At 38.7% G+C, this 25,232-nt stretch overlaps 1 protein-coding gene across 1 annotated transcript in view; it reads left to right on the top strand.

Annotated features, from left to right (window-relative positions):
* The window catches only part of smyd2a (SET and MYND domain containing 2a), a 28,699-nt gene extending 3,728 nt beyond the window's left edge, over nucleotides 1-24,971 (top strand). The window contains exons 2-12 of the mRNA XM_062025929.1: nucleotides 6,712-6,775; nucleotides 6,981-7,091; nucleotides 16,364-16,424; nucleotides 17,648-17,775; nucleotides 20,856-20,923; nucleotides 21,258-21,360; nucleotides 21,435-21,545; nucleotides 22,252-22,375; nucleotides 22,454-22,628; nucleotides 22,711-22,819; nucleotides 22,932-24,971. Coding sequence (XP_061881913.1) covers nucleotides 6,712-6,775; nucleotides 6,981-7,091; nucleotides 16,364-16,424; nucleotides 17,648-17,775; nucleotides 20,856-20,923; nucleotides 21,258-21,360; nucleotides 21,435-21,545; nucleotides 22,252-22,375; nucleotides 22,454-22,628; nucleotides 22,711-22,819; nucleotides 22,932-23,015 — 1,138 coding nt within the window. The 3' untranslated portion in view covers nucleotides 23,016-24,971. The remainder of the gene's footprint in view (nucleotides 1-6,711; nucleotides 6,776-6,980; nucleotides 7,092-16,363; nucleotides 16,425-17,647; nucleotides 17,776-20,855; nucleotides 20,924-21,257; nucleotides 21,361-21,434; nucleotides 21,546-22,251; nucleotides 22,376-22,453; nucleotides 22,629-22,710; nucleotides 22,820-22,931) is intronic.
* Nucleotides 24,972-25,232: the final 261 nt, after the last annotated feature.

The raw sequence follows: 25,232 nt of genomic DNA, 5'->3' as shown, positions 1-25,232 counted from the left end.
GTTAGGTCAGGGGTGGGCAATTAATTTTCACCGGGGGCCGCATAAGCAACCCGAGCACTGCTGGAGGGCCACACGACAATATTTCAATTAAATTTTGCTCAATATTATTTTTGATATACCATAAGATAAATAATAATGATGATAATAATTAATAATAATAATAATAATAATAATTTCATTTAACCTAACTTAACTTTATACAAAAGCAGATTGCTTTTTAAGGTCACTTTATCCTGCATTATCCAACATTTTGCCCCATCAGATTTGGACAACCATCTGTTGTTAAAAATAGTTTTTAATCATATCTATTCTATATTGTTTTTTATATTGGTTTTATATGTAATTGTTTTTTTCTTTTTATTCAGTCATTGGTGGAGCTAAGGATAATATTTGAATATTGTTTGTAATATTGTTGTGCAGCACTTTGGAAACATTTTGTTGTTTAAATGTGCTATATAAATAAAGTGGATTGGATTGTCACACCTGCCAGCGTGTCCCAACACGCATTTACCTCTGTGAACAAGTCATTACCTGTGGTTGTCTCTTTAATTGACTGCATCAGAGCTCTCATCCAAAGTTAGCGAAAAACAGTCCTGTCTCCGGGCATTATCAGCGCAACAAAGTCCAATAAGCACTCCTTAATAAACTCTCCGTCAGAAAACGCCTTACTTTTTCTGGCGCTTTTGTGAGAAATGACGAAACTTGTCCTGACGGCTGCATCTCTGGGGGTGTGAAATATGGCACAAAGTCCTTGTTGGGTTTGCAGTTTTACCATCAACGCATCAGCCTCCCTTGCGCGCGCTTCATCAGACACATCCCGGTATTTTCCCTCGTGTTTCTTCGTGTAGTGGCGATTAAAATGATATTTAAACACAGCAACCTGTGTACCACACATTAAGCACACGGCTTTACCATTAATTTATGTAAAGAAATACTTGGCAGTCCATCTCTTGTTGGAAACACGCCATTCCTCATCAACTTTTCTTTTTTTAGCGTCTCATCACTTGTCTCTATGCACCTTCCCTCACAGGTTCCCTCCGGACATACGGCATAAATAACACATTTCAAAATAAAAGCAGCACAGTTGTATTGCGCGCACGACATAGATGTTTTTTAAACTTTATTTTGTAATTTGTAATTGCGCCGTTCAATTCACTCACAATCGCACACGCGCATACGTCCACACGGAAGTAATACAAATAACGCTTTTCAAAACAAAAGCAGCACTGTTGTATTGCACACTCGACATAGATACTTTTTAAAATTTATTTTGTAATTTATGATTGGCCTCACGCGGGCCGGACAGGGATGCGCAAAGGGCCGGATGCGGCCCGCGGGCCGTACAATGCCCAGGTCTGGGTTAGGTGAACTGTCTTTTGGGCTGAGTGATTGTGTGTGTTGATCAGGTGTTTGAATTGTATTGGCGCGTTCTATGGAGCTAGGAGCTAGCAGAGGAGCTAGGAGCTAGCATAACAAACACGTAGGTGTTTTTATGCAGGATTAATTTGTGGCATATTAAATATAAGCCTGGTTGTGTTGTGGCTAATAGAGTATATATATGTCTTGTGTTTATTTACTGTTGTAGTCATTCCCAGCTGAATATCAGGTCACCCCCGGCTCTCACAGCATCTTCCCTATCTGAATAGCTTCAACTCCCCACTAGTCCTTCACTTGCACTTTACTCATCCACAAATCTTTCATCCTCGCTCAAATTAATGGGGAAATTGTCGCTTTCTCGGTCCGAATCTCTCTCACTTCATGCGGCCATCATTGTAAACAATAGGGAACTTTGCGTATATGTTCAATTGACTACGTCACGCTACTTCCGGTAGGGCAAGCCTTTTTTTATCAGATACCAAAAGTTGCGATCTTTATCGTCGTTGTTCTATACTAAATCCTTTCAGCAAAAATATGGCAATATCGCGAAATGATCAAGTATGACACATAGAATAGATCTGCTATCCCCGTTTAAATAAAAAAAATTCATTTCAGTAGGCCTTTAAGAGACCTTCAGAGGTGTCTTAAGTGGTTAGGAGTTGCCAGCAGGGGATGGCACTGAGGCGAGAGAGACGTGCGCGAACGTTCAGGGAACGGAACAATGTTTTTTTTTTTTTTATGACGAGCAGCTGATCAAACGGTATCGTTTAGACAGAGCGGATATTATTTTTGTCACAGATTTAATACTTTTCGATTCCTTGTTGATTTCTGCATGTGTCTGCAGTGGGCTAGTATATATAGAGCCACCCACACCAGTTTCAAATTAGTTGCCTAATTAATGAATTGGAAAGAAAATGTTATGACAGTAGCGTATGTGTGTGGCCGTGAGGTGAGTGACGTCAGTGAGTGTGTGGGCGATAGAAGAGAGGGAGCGGTAGCGTGAGTGCCGGCGGGGACTAGTTTGTTTTGTATTATTTTGTAGTTTATTGTCAAAATATACACTCCCATTGTCCACTTAAATATTTCCAAGATATTTCTTTATTCTTAGACAACGGATTCCCTTCCGTGATTGGTCATTTCTATGGACACAGAAATGACGTCACCTAAAATTCCGTTTACGGCACATAGTAATGTCGTAATTCAGCTCTGAGTGTGACACTTACGATTCAGTCCTACACTTCGCTGAAAGTGTGAGTAAGACGCTTGATAACTAACTTTTAAGTGCAGCTTTCAGCGAATAATTTATTTACTCTTAAGTCAACTCTTAGCAGACTTCTTAGGAGTAATTCTAAGAAGCTTGATAAGTACGGCCCCTGGTCCTCAATGGGGGCATGACGGAATATAATAAGACGCAACTCAATAGGGGGTGTCCGAAGTGCGGCACGGCGGGCCACACTGCTTAAATTTTATTGGTCCGCAGCACAGTGTAGAAATAAATTAAACAGAAAAACAACAGCATATATGTAACCTTGCACTCTGTCATATACAGTGGTACTTTGGTACTAATAGGATTAGTTTTTTGACAAGTCTTCTCATTTAAAAGGTTTGCCCCACCTACGTGTTTGGTGCCTCGGTCTTGTCATGTAATCAATACACTGTGTGAGTCAAACTGTGTTTATAGTGTGTCTTTATTACAAAACCTGTCTGAGTACATCTGATCACCCAGCTCCGTCGCACCTCTGTGACATCACTGGTTGACTCTGTAGGTCTTTGTTAGCTAACACAGGTACTCCACAACTCTCTGCGTTGTTTGAGTACAACTGCAGGCATAGGTGTAAACTTCAGACACCCTTTCACTATACAGTGTACCTCGATTCACAAACTTAATTGATTTAATTTAATTGATTGAATAGGGTTTGTAAATCGAAGCAAATGTCTCCATAAGAAACAATGTAAACATGAATAATAGTATCCAGCCTCGACAAACGTTCCTATTTTAGTGAAGGTTTGTACACTTTGAACACAATATGTGCCATACAGTATTGTATATCAAACATAAAGGAAAATGAGTGGATTATGAACAAGGAAGTCGCTACCACTAATACAAATAAAATGAACATTGCCACTAGAACTGCAGCTATCAAATATTTTAGTAATCGAGTACTCTATCGAATATCCCGGTCAATTAATCGAGTAATCGAAAATATTTCTGCTTTAAAAAAAATTAAAAAATGTTTTGGTCCTGTCCAGCTTCTCAGGGAAATCATATAGTTGATGTAGATGCCCATATCGGCTGTACAAATTTACTTTACTAAAGAGAAGTGTGGGATACTTCTCTTGTTGCCTTATTTGTATTTTGACTTTATTAAATGGATTTATATTATTATTTGGTGCAGCTGAACCGGAACAATATTTTTGCTTAATTAAGATTTAATTATAACATGTTAAGATGTGCCCTCAATTATTGCGTTTAGCCTAATTGTCTTTTTATTGTGTGTGCTAATAAAAACAGGTGCGCTCACAGCCCTCTGTGGTGTGACAGCATAAACGAAGTTCTTGTCTCTGGTGCGTTTTTGATGATTATTATACGGTGCCGTTTAAATGGTGGTTTCTCCACGCATATCCGCTGAGCTGTTTTCAACCGGCCAACAATACATAAACAATATAAAAAGACAAACCACTTAATGACGACAAGTTTAACATTTTAAGAATGCAATACAGTTCATTGCATTCTTTGCATGCAAAATAGTATCAATTTTCATTTTGCCATCATAACATGTTTGAGATGAAAACACAGATATATACAATTAGTTCAAAATTAATATTCACTGAGAAAGTTAAAATAAAACTATATTCTTAGTATCAAAAATAAAACAAGAACAGTTTTCATTATATCAAACATAAAAAGTGGATTAGGTAGTGCCTTAAAACGCCATGTCCACACGAACACGGAGAGTTTCAAAAACACATATTTCGAGTTAAAACGATCTCCATCCACACAAGTGTAGTTTCAAAACTGCCTATGTCTACACACAAACACATACACCTGCTGTCATGCACATTTTGTCCAATCAGGAGCCTGAAAAAAAGCAGCAATAGCTGATTTGGTGGCATTACACCTCCTATTATGTTTATTTTGATATATTTTAGACGTATAATGACACGTACATTATCTTTAAAACCTGCCTGCACGTACACAGAATTTTGGGAACATTATTAAAGAGCGAATGCATGCCCGTGCTGCTGAAACCCAACACTCATAGAATTATAACATGTTCAGCAACATGGTGATGTATTACATGTGCAGTGAAGTCTACATTATTTCTAAAATCAGCACGCACTAACGAGCCAAGGAAACCATTTTGCATGTTTAAGTATCTATATAAAGTGCACGGACGTGCGTGTGCCGCTGCAAAACTGTCATGGAATAATAAAGCATTTAATCATCGATATAGTGATATAGTACATGTGTAATGAAGTGTATATTGTCTTTAACATCAGTACAAACTACAAGGAGGACGCTACACTGTTTTTTTTTAAGTTGCTTGGTCGCTTTTTACGCGCGTGCAGGCTCGCGGAAGCAAGACACTTAAGTTAACTTCAAGATTTGTCGTTAAACAAGGACTAAAACATGAGATAATGTTGCACCTTTCTTATGACACAGAGCAAAAAGTCTTGCTTGTCAAAGTTGTCCCATCAGGTGGAAGTTCGACAGCGATCGTATCCAAAACAGCTGACTGTCATTAGCGCCGGCGGGAGTGTCACGAAACCCATTTTGATGCGTCTTTTTATTAATGTTGAGTGGAAAGAGCAGCATGTGTACGTTCAAACATACAGTAAGTAATCGTATAATGTGTTTAAAGGCAGCAAGACAGTGTTGTTGAGCTTGGAAATGACAGCGCACAACTGTGACGTCATCACAAGTCTCCGTTTGTGGCGTGTACAGCGGAGAGTTTTGGACCTCTACACTTTGGCCAGCGTTTGTAAAAGTCTGCGTTTTTAAAGACAAATGTATGCGTCTGCGTGTGGACAAGAGGCCGAAACGTTAGCTTTGACTACTGAAGGAGGCAAAATGCCATTTAAAAAAAATAAAATTAAAAAAATAAATAAAATTTAAATTACGACACCTCGAGGCAGCGAAAATTATCCGAATATATTTTGTAATCGAGTTACTCTAGGAAATGTTTCAGATCTAATTGCCACACCTTAAAAATTAGTGTTTTTACGTTAAAATAAATTAAAACAATATAATGTTTGAATGGCTATATATAATGTAATATATTTGGGAGAATATATATTTTTTTATTGCTGTTATGTAGAGGCAACACGAACATCAGCGTGGATCTACATTAGCTTTATTTTTTAACTCACTTGTGTAAACAACTTTCATAATGTAGTAACATGTAAGCAAATAGGCCAAAGCATCAGTTCCTGTCCTTCAACAATCGCTACTTCTTTGGAATCAAAATATATATCATATATTACAAAAAGCCTATTATTTGCGCACTGTTGACTAGTGATGCACCGAAAATTTGGTCGTCAAAGACTCACTGAAACCAGATGTTGTGATGAAGTATCCACTTCCGCTGGCAGACTGTCATTCCCCGCACACACGAATGATGTAGCTCGCCAAAAGCTGACGAAAAAGTCACATACAGGTTGCATTCAGATCGCATTGCGTTTAGTCGGAAGTCACATTTGAAAATATCAGATTTGCCTACCACCTGATGTGCCCTGAATCTGATGCAAAAAGTTCAGATTGAAAGCACTTTGGAGCGTTAAGACTGGGGAAAAAAATCTGATTTGGTGTGCAGTGTAAACGTGGCTTATGTCTGCTCTAGCAAAAGACCGGTCTCATCATAATTAAAACTTGATGTGGTTACTTATTGTGCTGTAGTCATGCTTGTGAGCACCAATAATGTATTCCTCGAAAATAGTCTTTTTTTTTACTCCATTGGGATTTGCATCTTCTTTCCACGCAGGCCTGTTTGGTTTTTGGGACTCTTATTGAGTTAGCAAAATGGACAAAACTTGTCAAATGGCGAAAAAACAATAAAAAGGCACACATGCTAAAGTGTTGACATGTGACTCCCCTTGTGTAGCAAGTGAAGTGGAGGGCTCAGCCTTTAACAATGTTGCGCCCTGCTTTTTTCCCTGCAGGTGATAGAATGAAGCGTTCGCACACAGGCATATTTGGCTTGATTTTAAAGGGGTTCACAGGTCGAGCTTCCACCGTACTTGAAATACTCCTGATTTATTTAATAGTTGATACACTAAGTCAATTTAGTCTTTCATTGCCAGCTTATCCTACCAATGATGTGCTTGTCCCAACAGGAAAGAAGACCTGTCTAAATGCGGCAAATGTAAGCAGGCCTACTATTGCAACGTTGACTGCCAGGTAATGTCTCTTTCCACTACTACTGTACTCTGTTAGTTGTCTGTCAGAGTGTTTAATGGATCTGATGATCAAAAAATTAAAATGTCTACATGTCAGTGTTCTTGTGACCCACATTGGCACACACATATTGAAGCACTTCGTAACTGTTTCCTTTCTTTTAAAAATAGTGTTTAATGGTTTCTAATTGAGTTCATGATGCACACAGAGAGGTGATTGGCCAATGCACAAGCTGGAATGTGTTGCCATGTGTGCTTACGGGGAGAACTGGTGTCCTTCAGAGACAGTCAGACTGGTGGCCAGAATCATCATGAAACAGGTACATTTTGAAATAATTAGTTGTGACAAACCGCATGCACATGAAAAATGGAGCCAACCTTTACCATTTTTTAATTTAGAAGGGAACAGCAGAAAAGTAGAACGCTGTAAATAATTTCAAGGAACTTTATTGTCACACCAGCACACATTCATAAATGAGATGGCACGACATGTTGTACCCAATGTCCAAGATACTGTGTAGCCCAATACAGTCAACTTATGTAATGATTCATGAATGTGACTAATTTTAGTTCAATCACGGTGATCAGCTGTTGGCATATATTACCTCGATCAAACATGGAGGAAATGTCGGAAGATACCATAGTAGTAAACAGTAAAGATTAGGGTTGTCTCGATACTAATATTTTGGCACCGGTACCAAATTAAACACACTGGGCTTTTCTTATTGCACTCAAAGAACAATTTACAATTTTATATATTACATAAAGTCTGCCATATTGTAGAATTAGGTTAGTATATAATAGAAAACTTTATTGACATTGTCACAAATGATTCATGATTTATGGTTGCCACTCTTAATCTGTGCTTTAAAACAAATGCAATCATTAATAAATACTAAAAAACAATACTATGGCTGAAACTACACAGCTAGGGCATGTAGCAGTTAAAACACATTGTTAAAGATAAAACACAAATTATAGGAATTTGTAACAAAACTCAGTCATTTCACTTGCATTAGTTTACGCCAGGTAAGCGGTTTTGTGTGCTCGTCTATGTATCTGTATGTGCAGAGCAGGGGAGCTGGTTAACTACATTACCTTTTAACGCCTTGTGCAGGTCTGGATGATTATCTAAATGTTTACCTAAGTTTTAAGCAAAGATTGTAATACTTTATTGGCACTTGTGCGAGGCATGTTTTAAAGCAGCGCTTGTAGCGTGGCGCTTCCGTGTTTAAAGCGTCACCTTTATTGACAGTTTTGAAGCCGAAATACCTCCATACTGCTCTTCACGCACCCTCTTTATTAACCAGTACAAATGCCGTGTTTGCCATTCTTTCTCTCCACGCTTTTGCTTATGTGCACTTTGTTTGTGCGTTTTGACGTCATGGGCCTTGGCTCTGTACGTCACCGCCGCACGGTAGCATGCGAATGGGGGAATGGCAGTAAAGTATCTTTTTTAATTCATTAGTACCGCGGTACTTTTAGGACCTGTATATTGTACACAACCAGAGTAGGGATACAACAGTGCTTGATATTATCCTGCACTGAACAACCCACCTTTAGTGTGTGTGTGTGTGTGTGTGTGTGTGTGTGTGTGTGTGTGTGTGTGTGTGTGTGTGTGTGTGTGTGTGTGTGTGTGTGTGTGTGTGTGTGTGTGTGTGTGTGTGTGTGTGTGTGTGTGTGTGTGTGTGTGTGTGTGTGTGTGTGTGTGTGTGTGTGTGTGTGTGTGTGTGTGTGTGTGTGTGTGTGTGTGTGTGTGTGTGTGTGTGTGTGTGTGTGTGTGTGTGTGTGTGTGTGTGTGTGTGTGTGTGTGTGTGTGGTGAATGTCAGGCTCCTTGCAACGTGCCGTAATTTCCGGACTATAAGCCGCACCTGACTATAAGCCGCACCTGCTAAATTTAGGGGAAAATACAGATTGCTCCATATATAAGCCGCACCCGACTATAAGCCGCAGGGTTTTGATGTGTAATTACCGTAGTATATAGGGGTTCCTGCTACCACGGAGGGGATTGTCGGGACTAAGGCTGAAACGACGCGTCGACATAGTCGACGTCATCGGTTACGTAAATACGCCGACGCCGTTTTTGTGCGTCGACGCGTCGCATATTTACGTCACACTACCGTCATGGCGGACCGCAAAGCAGATGATCAAAGCAGACGATGCGAGCGGTGCGAGCGAGGGGGGAAAAGCATGCCAAAAGTGGTCAAAAGTGTGGGAGTATTTCAATAAACGGCCTAATAATGTTGTTGTATGCACACTGTGTCGAGCGGAAATGGCCTATCATAGCAGCACAACGGCTATGAACGAACATTTCAAAAGAAAACCATCAACTAGTCAATCGTCCGCGCGAGCATATGTTGTCATTACACAAAAACATGAATGTGTCATTTGTATCTGCTAGGGGTGTAACGGTACGTGTTTTGTATTGAACCGTTTCGGCACGGGGGTGTACCGAACGAGTTTCTAAGCTAAAGCTAACTTTAGCTGCTAAAGTCTTAACAAGCTGCTTCGCTCTCTGCCTCTGTCTCAGCACGCAGCATTGTCCCACCCACACAACCATCTGATTGGTACACACGCAGCATTGTCCCACCCACACAACCATCTGATTGGTACACACGAAGCATTATCAGCCAATCAGCAGCGTGTATTCAGAGCGCATGTAGTCAGCGCTTCAGCGTGGAGCAGATAGGTGTTTAGTTAAGTTAAAGTTAAAGTACCAATGATTGTCACACACACTAGGTGTGGTGAAATTTGTCCTCTGCATTTGACCCTTCCCCTTGATCACCCCCTGGGAGGTGAGGGGAGCAGTGGGCAGCAGCATAGCTGCGCCCGGGAATCATTTTTGGTGATTTAACCCCCAATTCCAACCCTTGATGCTGAGTGCCAAGCAGGGAGGTAATGGGTCCCATTTTTATAGTCTTTGGTATGAGCAGGTGAGCATCAGGCAGCGGACTCTCCCCAAATGATAATAAACACCTCCCAGTCAACTACTAGTAACATCACTATGAGCCCGTTGACCTAGAAATATAAACTGCAGCTCAGCTCACTCGCAGTCCTGGCTTGAGGTGAAGGCTAATTACCTCTCAGTTCCAGCCACATCGACCCCTTCTGAGCGCCTATTTTCAGCTGCTGGGAATATTGTAAACAAGAAAAGAACCAGAGCATGTACATATGCTAACATTTCTTCATTACAACTGTTAGTCACTCACTGGAATGAGTAGAATTGGTTATTGTGTACTGTGTTGGACTGGATGTTTATTTTGCACATTTTAAAAGCAATACTTAATGTTTACAGTGCTCCAGAATATTTAGATTGGCACTTTTTTGTATTGGATGTTTATCTTTATTTTTGCACATTTTAGCAAATAAGCAATACTTTCCCTTTTGTTTAAATGTTTACACTGTTACAGAATATTTCGTTTTGCACTTTTTTGTATTGGATGTTTATCTTTATTTTTGCACATTTTAAAGCAAAATAAGCAATACTTTTACTTTTGAAATGCTTATACTATTGCAGAATATTAAGATTTGCACTGGATGTTGACTTTTATATTTGCACATTAAAAAGCAAATAAGCTACTTTTAATTTTGTTAAATGTTAAAAGTTTTAAATGTTTACATTGTTACAGAATATTTAGTCATGTTGTTGTCAATGTTGACTGAGTGGCCATACTTCTTTTTTTTTGTAAATAAAAGCCATGCCTTTTGAAAAAACGGGCCTACATTTATTTTTTCATCTTCATTTTGAATAAAAAAAATAATCGGTAAAAGGAAAAATAATCTATAGATTAATCGGGAAAAAAATCATCTATAGATTAACCGATTAATCGAAAAAATAATCTATAGATTAATCGATAGAAAAATAATCGTTAGCTGCAGCCTTAGTCGGGACAGAGATGACTGTTTGGGAACGCAAAGCGTCCCATTTATTAACAATAAATCTTTCAATCATTCAATCAAACTTTCACATCTTTGACATGGCGAACAGCATTCGTGCAGAGTACAAATAATACAACGGTGCAAAGTAATACAAAGTGCTCGCCTGTACGTTATCAAAATAACCAGCCTACCGGTATATGAAAAGTCAGTCTTTAATCATTGTGTCATCGTCTTCCTCCTGCGTACTAAAACCACCGAAATCCTCTTCGTCGGTGTCGGAGAAGAACAGGCCGTAAATAAGCCACACCCTTGTATAAGCCGCAGGGACCAGAACGAGGGGAAAAAGTAGCGGCTTATAGTCCGGAAATTACGGTAATTAATGTTCAGTCAGCGTTGTGCCTCTTCCCCCTTACACAGCCGGAAGTGTAGCACAGCAGAATAAAACAAAGAAATATGGCTATCACTAGCATAGAAGTTGAAACACAACATTTCAAAGGAGCAGTAACTTAAGTGACAGACTTTAGTCTCACCGACTGCTGCAGCTCACCCTGTGTTTGGTGCGGTAGTCCTGCCATGAATGCCCATTCGCAGGTCAGAGTGTGACTGAACTACTGAATTGGTCCCGACTGGGAGAATAAACACACCTACTAATTCAATCAGAAAATATTTTTATATCTAAATATTTTAAATCAGACTTTTTGTTAATGTGTTTGCTCTGACTCAACTCCTCAGATATAACATGTACGGTACTAAAAAAAACTCTGCAGACACTTTTTGTTCAGCTCATTTTTGAGTTTATGGATTAAAAACATTTTGTCCCTAAAATAATCATGAAATGTGTTTTATGTGTTTGTACACAATATTTTACAGTACCTCAATTTCAAACTGCACTTTAATGTACTTTAATTTAATATAAGCTACAATATTTTAGTTATTAAAAACTCCACAATCTGTTCACCATTTGCCAAACCACTAGTGAAAAACACTGGTGTATACAACAATACATACCAATAATTGATCATTTGAAAGTGTGTTTAGTAAATGTTAACTTGGGGAAAAAAACATTTAATAGTATTCAGTACACCACGGATACTTGTTTTACTGCAGAATGAAGTGTATGATGACAAGCAAAATAACAAAAGAAGTTTGAGAGGAAAAAAGTTGTTCTCTTTATCCCCACAAAAAAGAAGCGAAACTGGCCCTAAAATAGAGGTACGGGCTGTAGCATGGGTTACCTGTACCGTTGACCCTCTAGGAAACACAATCATAGATATGAACAAAATTACAGTTGTCCGCTGTGAGCATATATTACCTTGATCAAACATGTTGGAAATGTCTGTTTGAAGATACTGCTGTAGTAAACAGTAGGGATGCAATCCTGCATGGGACAATCCTACTTAAATAAATTTAAAAAAGTGATATTAATCAAGATCGAATGATATGAAAAATGTAATTGTGATCGTTTTGGTTTTTTTGCCTTATCGTCCATCCTTATTCCAGGCCTTACAGTGGTAAACAAATTTCTACAAAGCAGGATTATTGTTAATAAATTGAGTATTTTCATATTAAGAGCATACAAAAAAGTGTCTAAATTTTTTTTGACATAATTAAAAGCCTATAAACATGAAATTACACTCATATATTCACCTTTACATTCGCTTCACCCAATATAGTAACCTTGGTTTTACTATAGGATAATCTAGGGCTGCAACTAACGATTATTTTGATAGATTAGTCAACGGTTATCTTAACGATTAGTTAAGACTAATCAAGGACTAATCGGATAAAAAAGCGTACACATTTATTGGCTCTAGTTTTTCCATCTACTGCTAAATGCAGCTTAAGTTATTTTAGGCATGTGCTTACTAACAACAAAGATGACTAATTGATTCATAAATATTTATTTCTGCAATAACTGTGTTGCTCATTCAGCTGTTATAAAAATAAATTAAAATGACTGATAAAATGTCATCCATTTAGAAAAAAGGTAAGGCAAAGCGCTAAAAAAACAATTAACCTTGTTTATATAAGTTATAATCGCAGAAATGAAAACGTACAACAAAATCTAACTTCCTCAAAAGGAAAAGCATTTAGTGATGTTTAAAAAGCTGCACACTGATATATTGTGTCTGACTATTGATTAACTCCTGGCAGTTTTACCACTTTAATAGACTCAATGTGTAGAATTTTATATTTGATTAATTCTTACAATGTTGGTTATTTAATTGATTATATGTTTAATCTTATGATACCTCTGTATTGGTACCTTTGTGCGTGTGGGGGTTTGCGTTTGTCAAAGTGCCTTTTTTTTACGGCATTGCAAATTGACGCTGCTTTGGCTAAAATTGTAGTTATTTTTCACACAACTTTGTCTCACACTTGATAGCTAGATAGCAAGGTAAAAGCTAACAGTACTATGTCCGCATTCTCCCTCCAAATGTCAGACGACATATCTCAGCATTAAATGCTCGCGTATCACAGATGTACTGCCATAAAAACAAGGTCCGCTGTGCAAAATGAGCAAGGTATTCATTTTTTTAATAAAGAATAAGAGGGAATATCCTCACACTTTACATGTTATCACTGGCGATGTTTTTGCGAGTGACCCACTTCCGGCCGGAAAAATACGAGTGACGACGTCATGACTATTGTCGACAAATATAATTGTCGGCGACAAATTTCATTGTTGACATTGTCGACTAATCGTTACAGCCCTACTGTACTCCCAAGTTTCACTGCTATGACGTTCGCCCCAGACACTAAAACATGACCGATATGTGAAAATACTTTGTCACATCTTAGGTAATTCCTATAAATTACAACTAGGCTTCAATGTGCTGAAACCATGGGTATGTGTTGTTCTTCCAGTTGAAGCTATGACCTTTTAGTCGTGTTGTTAGCATTCCATGTTGTTAGCATTGCATGTCCCGCCTTGTCTTTCCACAAGTCTCACCAGTCATGTGGCGCTGATGATGTTGAAGATAAAGTGCATCAACAAATTTCATCTCCACTTGGCATTGCCCAGTCAGCTGCTTATAGCTGATATCATTAGGTTGTGTGCTGAGTCACATTAAGTCCTGGAACGTATCGGATTTGTCTTTTGATATCGCTTACGTCAAAGGCTCACCAATGTGAAGATGTTATTGATGAGTTGAAAAAGTGTATCAAAAAGTTGTTCTTCCCAAAGTTGGTCAACTTGATGAATATAGAGTAGCCCCAAGATTAGCTGCTATGTTGTTGTTGTTAGCAGTGTTTACCCTCATCCCGGAAATGGAAGTCTCGCTTGGTGAATATCTTAATCGATCGCCACATCAAAATAATAGAAAATAAGATTAATACTGCACTGTAATACATGTAAGACATATTTAAAACCTAATTTAGGACACAAATATGTAGAATATACTTTAAAAAAAAAAAAAAAAAAAAAAAAAAAAAAGTCTACCAAGTACCAAAAAGTGAATCTGTGCATAAAATATAGTCAACATATACATTAAAAGCCTCTGTACAAAATAAACTGGAATTAGAGAAAATATTAGATCTAAATGACCAAAAATAGAAACCTAACTACAGGACAAGCTAGGTACTACTCAAAAACAAACCTAAACCAATAAAAACTCTTACTTCACTACATGACGCCACTACAGAAGTGCACCAAAGATGGCGAATAAAAAATGTGATGACCACAGAAGTTGAGTTGGAAGCTATCACAATGTAGTCTAACACAGGGGTTCTTAACCTTTTTGACCGAGGGTCCCAACTTTTCCGATACAGAGGAGCCCGGGGCCCACCCAATGCATTAGTAATCTTACTCTTGATTTTAATCACATTTAATAATTATATATAACCGACTTATAGTTTAACAAGATAAAACTTGTCAAATGCTATGAAACCTTGTGTTAATCACAAAGATTATTATTATTAAGGCTTAGGTCAGGCTGATTACAACAACAATTACTAATCAAATATTCTGCAAAAGAAGGAACTAATAAACACTGATTTAAAAAGTTCATACAATTACGCAGTGCTAAAATAAAAAATTTAAGTGCAAATAAAAATACAGAGCATAATTTTTGCGCTTCAAGGAGAACTGAACTTTTTGTGGAATTTTGCCTATCGTTTACAATCATTTTGAAAGACATGACGATGGATGTTATATTTTTTTCTTGCATTCTAAATATTAAATAAATGGGAGAAATAAAGAAAATAAAGATAGATAGGTAAATAGAAATAAAGCTCTTAAAAAAAACATCCAAACGCCTCCTTTGAGGTTTTATATACGTGATGTAAGTATATATGTAATGTAGTAACGGGGATATTTATAATAACATTGAATGTTTACATATTTTTTAAAATCATTTTAAGCATGTTTGGCACATTAATTTCAAAAACGCATCACGTTTGCTTTTTTTCCTTCATCACTAATTACTCAATGCAGACTTCATGAGCGCCAACACACATAATACAAATCACTTACTGTGCAAGGTCGGCTGTCATTAGGATGCCGACTGCTAGGATGTTCATATATTCCCATTTAGGTGAAGAATGTCTCATAATTACTTGCAAAGAAACGGGGTGGGGGGAACAAGCGCTTTTAGTGTCATCCTCACCAGTTTTGGGTCCTCAATGGCTGTCAGTGTCCCAACTTGACGGAATACCTACTCAGATGTTTTCTGTCCAGGTGAGTTGCATGATTTATGATCTAGAATAAACTTACAGGAAGCGGCAGACCACTCGATGTAAACATAAGGACACACAGAAGTGATCACGCGCCGCTATAAATAGTTTGTCTGTGTTAGCACTTATAATAATAATATCACTAATACTTGGTTAATATTCAAGTCACGAAATGTAAATGGAGTATTGTTGGCAGTTTTTCAATGGTTTATTGGATTTTATGAGCGAAATAGAGGAGCTCCCATTGACTCCGCTGTAAGCAGACTTTTATTTACTTTTATTTAAAAGTTAAAATGCATTAAAAAAACATCGTCATGATGGGCAAAAAAAAAAAGTGCCGTTCCCCTTTAAGAAACTTCTCTATAAACTTTACTTCCAGACTTTTTATGTTTGTTTGAAATTGTCATAACTACCACAAGTGGTGTAAAAGTGTATTACAACTGAGAACGGCTGCGGCCCACATGGACACAGCTGAGAAACACCTAATTTTTGACGTCCCACTTGGGGACGCACGCGGCCCAACTATGGGCCGGCCCTATGGTTAAGAAACACCGGTCTAACATATGCCAGTCAGTGTGCCTGTGTATTTCTACACTTGAGTTTAGTTTGAAGGGGGGGACCCCGGGCTGGTTACAGTAGAAAAGTAGTACACACCTCAAAGTCAACTGGATACCATGGGTATCCAACATTTTTTACTTAAAGCAGTGCCTGTGAAATTAGTGAAGGTTTAATAATGTTAGTGGTTACCATTTAAATTCTTTATGGGGAAAAATTAGTTTTTAAAATCTGAACAATATCAACCAGCGTCCTGGAACGTATATTGTTCAACATGGCAGGTTCCACTGTACTTGTTGTGTAATTAAAATGTCAGTGAAAACAAAAGTGCCTGCAGTCAGTAGCGCCGTTCTCCTGCTGTGTTTGCAAGTGGCTGCATGTTGCTTAAAATGTTTGTAACAAGCTCACAGCAAACTGTTTAGTTGTACTTAAACTGTTTTTTTTCACCTAATAATATTTTTAATTGAATGTTTCTGCTTGCAGAGAGTCACGACAGAGCGCACACCCTCAGAGAGACTACTGCTGCTCAAGGAGTTTGAAGCACGTAAGAATGGACGTTTTTGTGTGTTTTGAATACACGCCACAAATTATTAGGGTTCTAGAGAAATTCATATTGCTGTTCAGTCATTTTGGCTACCAAGTCCAAACTAGTATAAACTTTTTGGCCTATTTGATTTAAAATGGATAAAGCTAAGGCCTTATTGTTTTTGGAGAGCTATTATTTATTTTAAATGATAAACGTTAAATGGCAGCAGTGTCTCTTAACCATAGGGCTGGGGCCCATTGTTGGGCCGCGAGTGCTACCAAAAAATATCTGTTTCTCAGCTGTGGTCCATATGGGCCACAGCGGTATTCACATGTAAAACACTTTTCCACCACTTGCGGCTGTAATGACAATATCAAACAAACAAGAAGTCTGGAGCTAAAGTAATAGAGAAGTTTTTTATAAGCGCAAAAATTATGAGTAAAGATGTCAAGCTGTATTTTCATTTGCTCTTTAATTTTAACGACCATTTAGTTAAGAAAATATGTTATTTATTTAGTAAGATTTCATTTTAGCAGTGTGTAATTGTATGTAAATTTATTTTCATCCGTTTTTATGAGTGCCTTCTTTTGCAGTATTTGATTAGTGTTTATTTTTATTTTTTTTCTCTATTTTATTTTTATCCTGTTAAACTGTAATAGTGGAAAACTTTGAGGTCAGAAAGGTCTATAAATGCTGGCTAACAGTAAGTGTGTGTTCTTAGTTACCTTTCCAATCACCTTTAGTTACAGTGATGTGTGTTAGCAGTGTTCTAGATCTAGGCTGCGCTGTAGCCTCAGGTCCTGTTTCTCTGTGCCTCCCTCCACTCTAAATCTGCAGCGCACTGGGACCTAAATCCCAAGACTCATTGCTCTGTAATTTCATGCTAAATCATTACTCCCATTGTGCTCTCATTTAAGGTAATACATGTACTGTAATTGTATAGGAGGTGCGCTCACAGGACTGATTTTCGTCTGTTTAATGAATTAAGTTGTGTGAGTTTGTATAATGAATTAAGTTGTGTGAGTTTGTATTTCAGGCACCAACTTGCTGGGTTTTAGTCATCTCCTTTTGGTGCCACACCTGTTTGTTGTGCACACAAAGCATTTCAGTGGCCAGCAACTGCAACTTGTGTGTATTTGTGTGGCTGGCAATGACACATGGCATCCTGCAGAACCATGTGACTGAAATGGTGCTAGTATCAAGGAATGTAATCTCTCTTTTTTTTTATTTGCTTTTTTCAGATTTAGATAAAATGGACAGTGAAAAGGAGGAAATGAACCAAACAGACATCGCCGCCCTTCACCACTTCTATTCCAAACACATCAGCAACCTCCCAAATGACCAGGCTCTCACTGAGCTCTTTGCACAGGTTTGTTTCATTTACTCACACATACGGTAGCCGCAAAACTGTTTGGGATTTGCAAACACATGGGCAAGTATCCAAAATAGCCAAAAGGAATTTGATTAGACATGTTTTTTTGCCTGTCTTCCCTTTTTAATAAGTGGGTTCCCTTATGTGCACCCTGGTTTACTCACACACTCCGCAAATTAAAAACCAAGAGACGCCATCTTGAACGTCTCTACAAAAAACCTGGATTTACTATACACAAGGACATGTACATCAAACACCTTCAACATTACAAAGACTGCCTGAACAACACCAAATCATCCTACTATGAATCTTTCTTCTCGTCAAAATTACAAATCCACCGCATTCACTTCCCGCTCTTATGGACTCATCTGTATTTTGTTGTTCCTTTTTATGCAATTTTTCAATTCCAAAATCACCCAGATTCACCAACAACTTATTTCTTCTTCCCCTCAACCACAGTTGCCCTCCCTGACTCCTTCATCCAGTCTTTTGCTAGTTTTTCACTGCCTTCACAGTTGGACATCGCTGCACGTTTCCGCCGATCCAAGCCATCCTGTCATTTATATCCCTTCCCAACTGCTTTAGTGAAAGTCTGCCTCCCCTCACTGATCCACCTCATCACTAATATCATCCATTCTTCACTCACCGCTGGAATTGTTCCCTCAACTTTCAAAACAGCAGGCCAATTTTGAAAAAAACCTGGCTCAGATCCAAATAATTATAATAACCTTCGTCCCCTTTCAAAACTACCATTCATTTCATTAATCCTTGAAAAAACTGTCTCCTCCCAGCTTCACTCCCACCCACTGTTAAATAACCCATATGAACAATTCCAGTCTGGTTTCTGCCCCCTGCACAGCACTGAAACAGCACTTGTAATGATCACAAACGATCTCCTCCTGGCAGCTGATTCTGGTCTTCTCATGATCCTCATCCTTTTAGATCTCACTGAAGCCACACACAGTGTCCTCTTCAATAGATTGCACAGTATTGGCATCACAAACACACCCCTTCACTGGTTTAAATCATAGCTCTCCGACTGCACTCCATTTGTTAAACTCCGTTCACCCAAATCCCCTCCGTCTGCTGTTTCCTCTGGTGTGACCCAGGGCTCTGTCTTTGTCTTCTGCTTTTTAAAATTTACATTCTACCTTATGGCAATATTTTTTCCATACATTTAAAAATACATTTGCACTGTTATGCGGATGACACCCAGCTCTAACTCTCTACCAAACCCACTGCTTCTCTTCCTTCTTCCTCCCTTACAGACTGCCTCATTGAACTCAAGCAGTGGTTCTCATCCAATTTCCTCCAACTCAACAGCAATAAAAACGAAATCTTAATTGTCTGTACCAAATCCATTCGAGCCAAGACCAACAGCATGTCCCAACGCTCGGCAATTCCTCCATCTCACCCTCCTTCCAAGTTAAGAGTCTGAGTGTCATCCTCGACAGCACACACTCTTTTTAAGTCCACACAATATCCGGTCTGTTTACTTTCATTTACGCAATATCCATAACCCCACATACTGCTGCCATACTGGTTTATAGCCTTGTCACCTGTCGCCTAGACTACTGCATTTCTCTTCCACTTGGTCTCCTCACAAGTCACTCTACAAACTTCAGCTTCTTCAGAACTCTGCTGCCCGGATAATCATCAGAACCCTTTCAATCCAGCACATCACCCCTCTTCTGCTGCAGCTCCACTGGCTACCCATCAAACACTGTATCCAATTTAAAATAATTCTCCTCACTTTCAAAGCTATCCATAACCTTTCCCCGTCATATCTTTCTGACCTGCTCCATGTCGCTACACCCTCAGGTTCCCTAAGATCCTTGTCATTCATCCATCTCACTGTCCCCTTAAATAAACTGTCCACCATGGGTGCCCGAGCCTTCAGCCGCTCAGCCCCTCATCTTTGGAACTCACTACCACCAGACCTTCTCAATATGGACTCAATTTCCCTCTTTAAATCAAGATTCAAAAAACACCTATTCCTGACTGCTTATGTAATGTAAATGTGATCTATATTTGTTGTTGGTTTTTATCCAATTGATTTTATTGTTTAGTTTCTGTACGGTGTAAGTGCCGATAAAGGCACCTTATGAGTAATATGTATTATTGTAATGTGTTACAATGACTGTTTATCTCAAATCGAATTCAGTGGTACCTTGGGATACGAGTGCCCCACATTACCACATCAACTAATTGTTATGCTTAAGGTTGCGTTGGCCTACAAATGCCACAATGAACCTTGCAAGATCAAACAACAACATTTGGTCTCACTCGCTATCATTAGATTATAGCTACAGTTTGACATAACTTTGTTTTGTGGCCATCTTGGCAAAGTAGTTTGAGTGTAGCACTGCCGGTCTGCACCATACCGAAGCAGAATGAGTCGATAACGCCAGCCAAAGACGTTAAATATTATTTACACAAGAGACATTTATCCATGAAATAATGAAGAAACTACTGATGGTGTCCCAAAGTGCTGTCCCAAAATCGATTTCTATCAATGCGCTTTCCTTTTTTTCCCTTTTTGTCCTTCGGCTCCTCAGCCGCTATTATTTCAACTTAGTCCCTCCACTTCTGCTACATAGTCAAGATGGTGATTATTGAGCCCTGCGCATTAACCATTTTAGCCTTTTTGAGTGCAACATCCAGGTACTGACAGCGCCCTGCCTTTTGCCAGACACATGTCAGTATAATGCTAGTGGGTGCGCGTGTGACCTTGAGGAACATGCTTTTTTGCCGTACCAGAATATGATTAAGCGTATTTGCTTCACTGTAACTGCGGTGGGAGACGAGGAAAGACCGGTGTGTTTCCTTTAATGTTAAAAAGCTTACGATGTTATGCAGATGTATAGTTAAAACGATTTCATAGACAAATAATACTATTTATAGTGACAATCGAGAGTGGGAGGGGGCATGAAATATTTTTGTTATTCCAATGGGGGGTGTCACAGAAAATATTTGAAAAGCACTGGTATAAATCCACTTATGCACTCGAGCAGGAGCAGAAGTGTGACTTGTTCATGTACTTACTCTTGCTGCTCTCCATCTCCTCCTGTCTTTAGGTGAACTGCAATGGCTTCACCATAGAAGACGAGGAGCTCTCACATCTTGGCTCGGCTGCTTTTCCCGAGTATGTAGACCATTGTCATCTTCCAACCAGATCCTGCGCTACGTTTTTGTTTGACAAGTCAGCGCACATTAGCAGACATACCTCACAGCCAGGAGTTGTGGGGTTTCAAATCTCAGCTTGTGGAGTTTGCATGTTCTCCCCCTTGTTTTGGTTTACACCAGCTTCCAAACACATGCATGTTAGGTTCATTGAAGACTCATTGGTCACTGCGCTCTTCTCAGTCACAATATTTTATATTACATTACATTGTTCACTATTTGGTGGCCAATTACATGAAACAGATGTTTTTTCCATGGATGGCCTTGACTCATTGGACTGATATGATTCCCTCCAGTGTAGCACTGATGAACCACAGCTGCAGTCCAAATGTCATTGTGACTTACAAAGGCACAGTGGCTGAGGTCAGAGCCGTAAAGGAGATCAGCCCCGGAGAGGAGGTGAGCAGCTATTTGATCATATTCACAAGCAAATACTATTAGGATTTATTATTGTTTGTTTTTCTCTCCTTCAGATCTTTAACAGTTACATCGACTTGCTGTACCCCACAGAGGACCGCATGGAACGGTTGTTAGACGCCTACTTCTTTACATGCCGCTGTACTGAGTGCACCACCAAGTCCAAGGTAGCAGCCACCTCCACAAAGTACACTTGTCAGAAGTAGTTGGCTGTGTTTACAGTTTCATATACAGGTGCATATCATTCAATGTATCTATAAAAAGTTTCAGTAATTCCAAAAGTGAATATCTTATAGCTTCACTACATACAGAGTGAAATATTTCAAGAATGAATTTTTTAATTACTTGATCGTTTTAATGATTAAGACTTGCAGCTAATTTGAAAAACACATTCAATATTCCATGCAAGTTTGAAAACATGCCAAATATTAAATATTGTAAATAAACTGCAGGAGCCTGAGCCATTAATTGATCTATTGGTCTGAATTAAACTCCTGAAATCAATTAACTTTTGCACCTTATTCAAATGTATTGATATGCACCTATACTTGTGCAGCAATGACGTGTCATAATTAATGTGAACGCTCTTCTCTTTCAATATTTACGACAACCTCCACCTTGCACAAAGGAAATAAACAGGACACAAGTAAATAAGCCACAGACTCAGCAAAGTTGCAGCATTGTACAACAAAGTAATAGCACACATTACACACATGGTAAGACTAGAAGAATGCTATGGTATATTATTGTTATTATTATTATTGTTGTTATTATTATTATTTTTATAAACTGCTCACTTTTTAAGCTCACTTTTTAGTTTTCAGCAAAACAACTTACGAGCAGAGCCTATTATGTTGCTCTGATTCTTTATAGGACAAAGAAAAGATGGAAGTCCGTAAGCTTAGTTCCGGAGCGCCTGAGCCTGAAGAAATCCGATCCATGGTCCGTTACGCCAAGAGTATCATCGAGGAGTTCAGGAGAGCAAAACACTACAAGAATATCCTTTTTTCCTCATGCTCATAGGCCTAAGTTGTTTCTTGTTGCGGCCGTCGTCATTCCTTGACTCTTTAAGCATGTCCGAGCGAGCTGCTGGAGATGTGTGAACTCAGCCAAGAGAAAATGGCCGCCATATTTGCAGATACCAACGTCTACATGCTGCACATGATGTATCAGTCCATGGGCGTCTGTCTCTACATGCAGGACTGGGACGGAGCCATGAACTATGGAGAAAAGATTGTTCACCCATACAGGTAGAACAGGAATGATAATCCATCTTTGTTTTCGCTTGCTATGGCGTTATGCAAATGAAGTGTCTCCTTTCTGTCTCTGCAGTGTGCACTATCCGGCCTACTCTCTAAATGTGGCGTCCATGTATCTGAAACTGGGTCGATTGTATTTGGGGCTGGAGAAGAAGACACAAGGAGTCAAAGCACTCAATAAGGTATATTAAGATATGCTGATTACGTGCTGTATAATATGAATAAAAGATTCATGTACACAAATCTCTACGGAGTGCAAAATAATGTTAGAATAACTGTTTCTGTCATGTCTAGGCTGTGGCCATCATGGAGGTGGCTCATGGTAAAGATCACCATTATGTCGCAGAAGTCAAACGAGAAATTGAAGAGCAGAAGTGAGGGGTAGAGGAAGTTCCTCAAACGCAAGAAAAACCCAAACACCCTGATAGCATGGCATGCATCTTTTTACCTCTTTGTTTGACACCTACCCTGTTTTCTTCATGCCTCACCTACCCAATTTTCTTCATGCCTTTTCAGTGGGATTTGACTTTATTTTTTATATTTTCACAGCTATGTATTTTGGATGTACCCGGCACCTTCATCAGTAACCCGCCAGGATTATCATTTATAACCAGAAAGGACTTTTGGAGAACTTAACATTTTGAAGACTCTTTAAGACATTAGCCTTGACTGAACTTGATATCAGCCAATGTTCCAACTGCACTGTCTCCTTCCACTGCAGATGTGAGACTTTTCAGTCTTATGTATATATAAAAATGTTGTACTCTTGTTTTACACAATGTGGAAGTTCCATATTATGGTGTTTCTCCATTATCTCTGTTTGAATTTCTTTGGCCACTCCCTAAATGTAGCGAATAGTCTGGTATGATCCCTGACCAATGGCAACATTGTAGGCATGTTCGAGTAGAAGACGCTTCAAAGTCTGATACACGTTTGTCTTCTACATGACTACTACACAAGTATTTTCCTAAAAAAAAGTGCTTGAAATGAGCAGGATGGGGTTCCTTTCATTTCTATCAAGCATCAGTGTTTCTTGATCCTTTAAATTCTTGTTGGATTGCTGTTAAAAAATTAAAAAAAACCAGCCTGTATCAGCAGATACTCTGTAGCAACAGGAGAGAAAATGCAAACTGTTCCTGGTTCAGTATTTGTCTTCTTTGTATTTGTCTTATTTGCTTGTTTGACTGTACTTTAAAGAAAAATGGGGTGTTCATGTTTTATATTAAATCACTTTTTCCCCAAAATGAAGTTTGTTGGCCAACAGCACCTCGTGATATAATCAGTTATCAGACCAGTGTATTAGGTACACCTGCACAATTTAATTGTAGGAAATACTTGTATGATGCAGTGCATTTGTAAATCAGAATAATATATACATTGGTAAATTATACCGTATATGACAGTCTTTATTTCTGCGGCTCCTTGTATTAGGCGAAAGTTTGTTATATTGTGCAGGTGTAGCTAACGACAAGGACCGCAAGTTATTTTATTGTCACAGTGAGAGAGAGAGCTCACCTTTGGGGCAAAAGTGTATCTGTTTTCTTCTCTTAAACTCTGCAAACAACCTTTTATTACTTGCTCCCTTCTAGCTGTGTAAAGTTAAGTACTCAGAGGGGGTCTCAATTTGTTGCAGCCACAACCCGTGCATGTATTTTGATCATGTAAAATTATATGTATCAATACTTGAATGTGTGTTTGCACTCTAGTAAGAACATTATTTCATTACTGGCCTACAGGAAATAGTGTCAAGTATTGGCTCTAGGAGGAAAGGAAACTTGCATCTGAAAGTTTTGTGAAATGTCTTATTTTGTTTAGTCAAAGGTAGAGATTATTTAATGTATACAGGGCTTTTAACATGTTGCACTCAAATGTTGCATACATTTTTTGTATTCATTGCAAGGTTCTAGATGTTCACATCATGCACTGCCAGTATCGGTAGCCTTTTCATCTTCCTTTCGAACAATGGGTCTGACCTGTTGTCATGGAGTGTCACAAACTGTAGCAACTGCCTGCTCTCTGGCCTGTTATAAAGACTGCACATACACTGCTTTCTTTGCAGAGCAATTATTAGTGTTTACCAGATCAATCTTAAGGGCTGTCTAACTATAATCATTTAAATTATCCTCTTTTCCAATGATGTCATGAAGGAAACAATATGTATGGCACAGACATTTAAATACCCCAGTCAACATAAATTCTGCACAAAGAAGGTGACAAGGCATTTGTCAGGCATGAATGCTGATAGTATGGAATGCATATATTGTATAGCCTATAATAAATTCTAAGTCTCATGTGTGTTTTGTCAGTGAATTCTAATAAACCGTGTGGCACTCATTTGCTATCATACATGCTCATTTGGGAGAAAACATTTGACTAATGATCTATTGCTAACGATAGATTCTGATGCGTCATCTATGTTGCTGCTTCTTGATCTTAGCGCCGCTTTCGAAACTGTTGATCATAATATTTTATTAGAGCGTATCAAAACGCGTATTGGGATGTCAGACTTAGCCTTGTCTTGGTTTAACTCTTATCTTACTGACAGGATGCAGTGTGTCTCCCATAACAATGTGACCTCGGACTATGTTAAGGTAA

Source organism: Entelurus aequoreus, linkage group LG02, assembly GCF_033978785.1.
Source record: "Entelurus aequoreus isolate RoL-2023_Sb linkage group LG02, RoL_Eaeq_v1.1, whole genome shotgun sequence".
NCBI classification, from domain to species: Eukaryota; Metazoa; Chordata; class Actinopteri; order Syngnathiformes; family Syngnathidae; genus Entelurus; species Entelurus aequoreus.
Note: the sequence above shows the minus strand (reverse complement) of the source record. Positions and strands in the feature narration are given on the sequence as shown.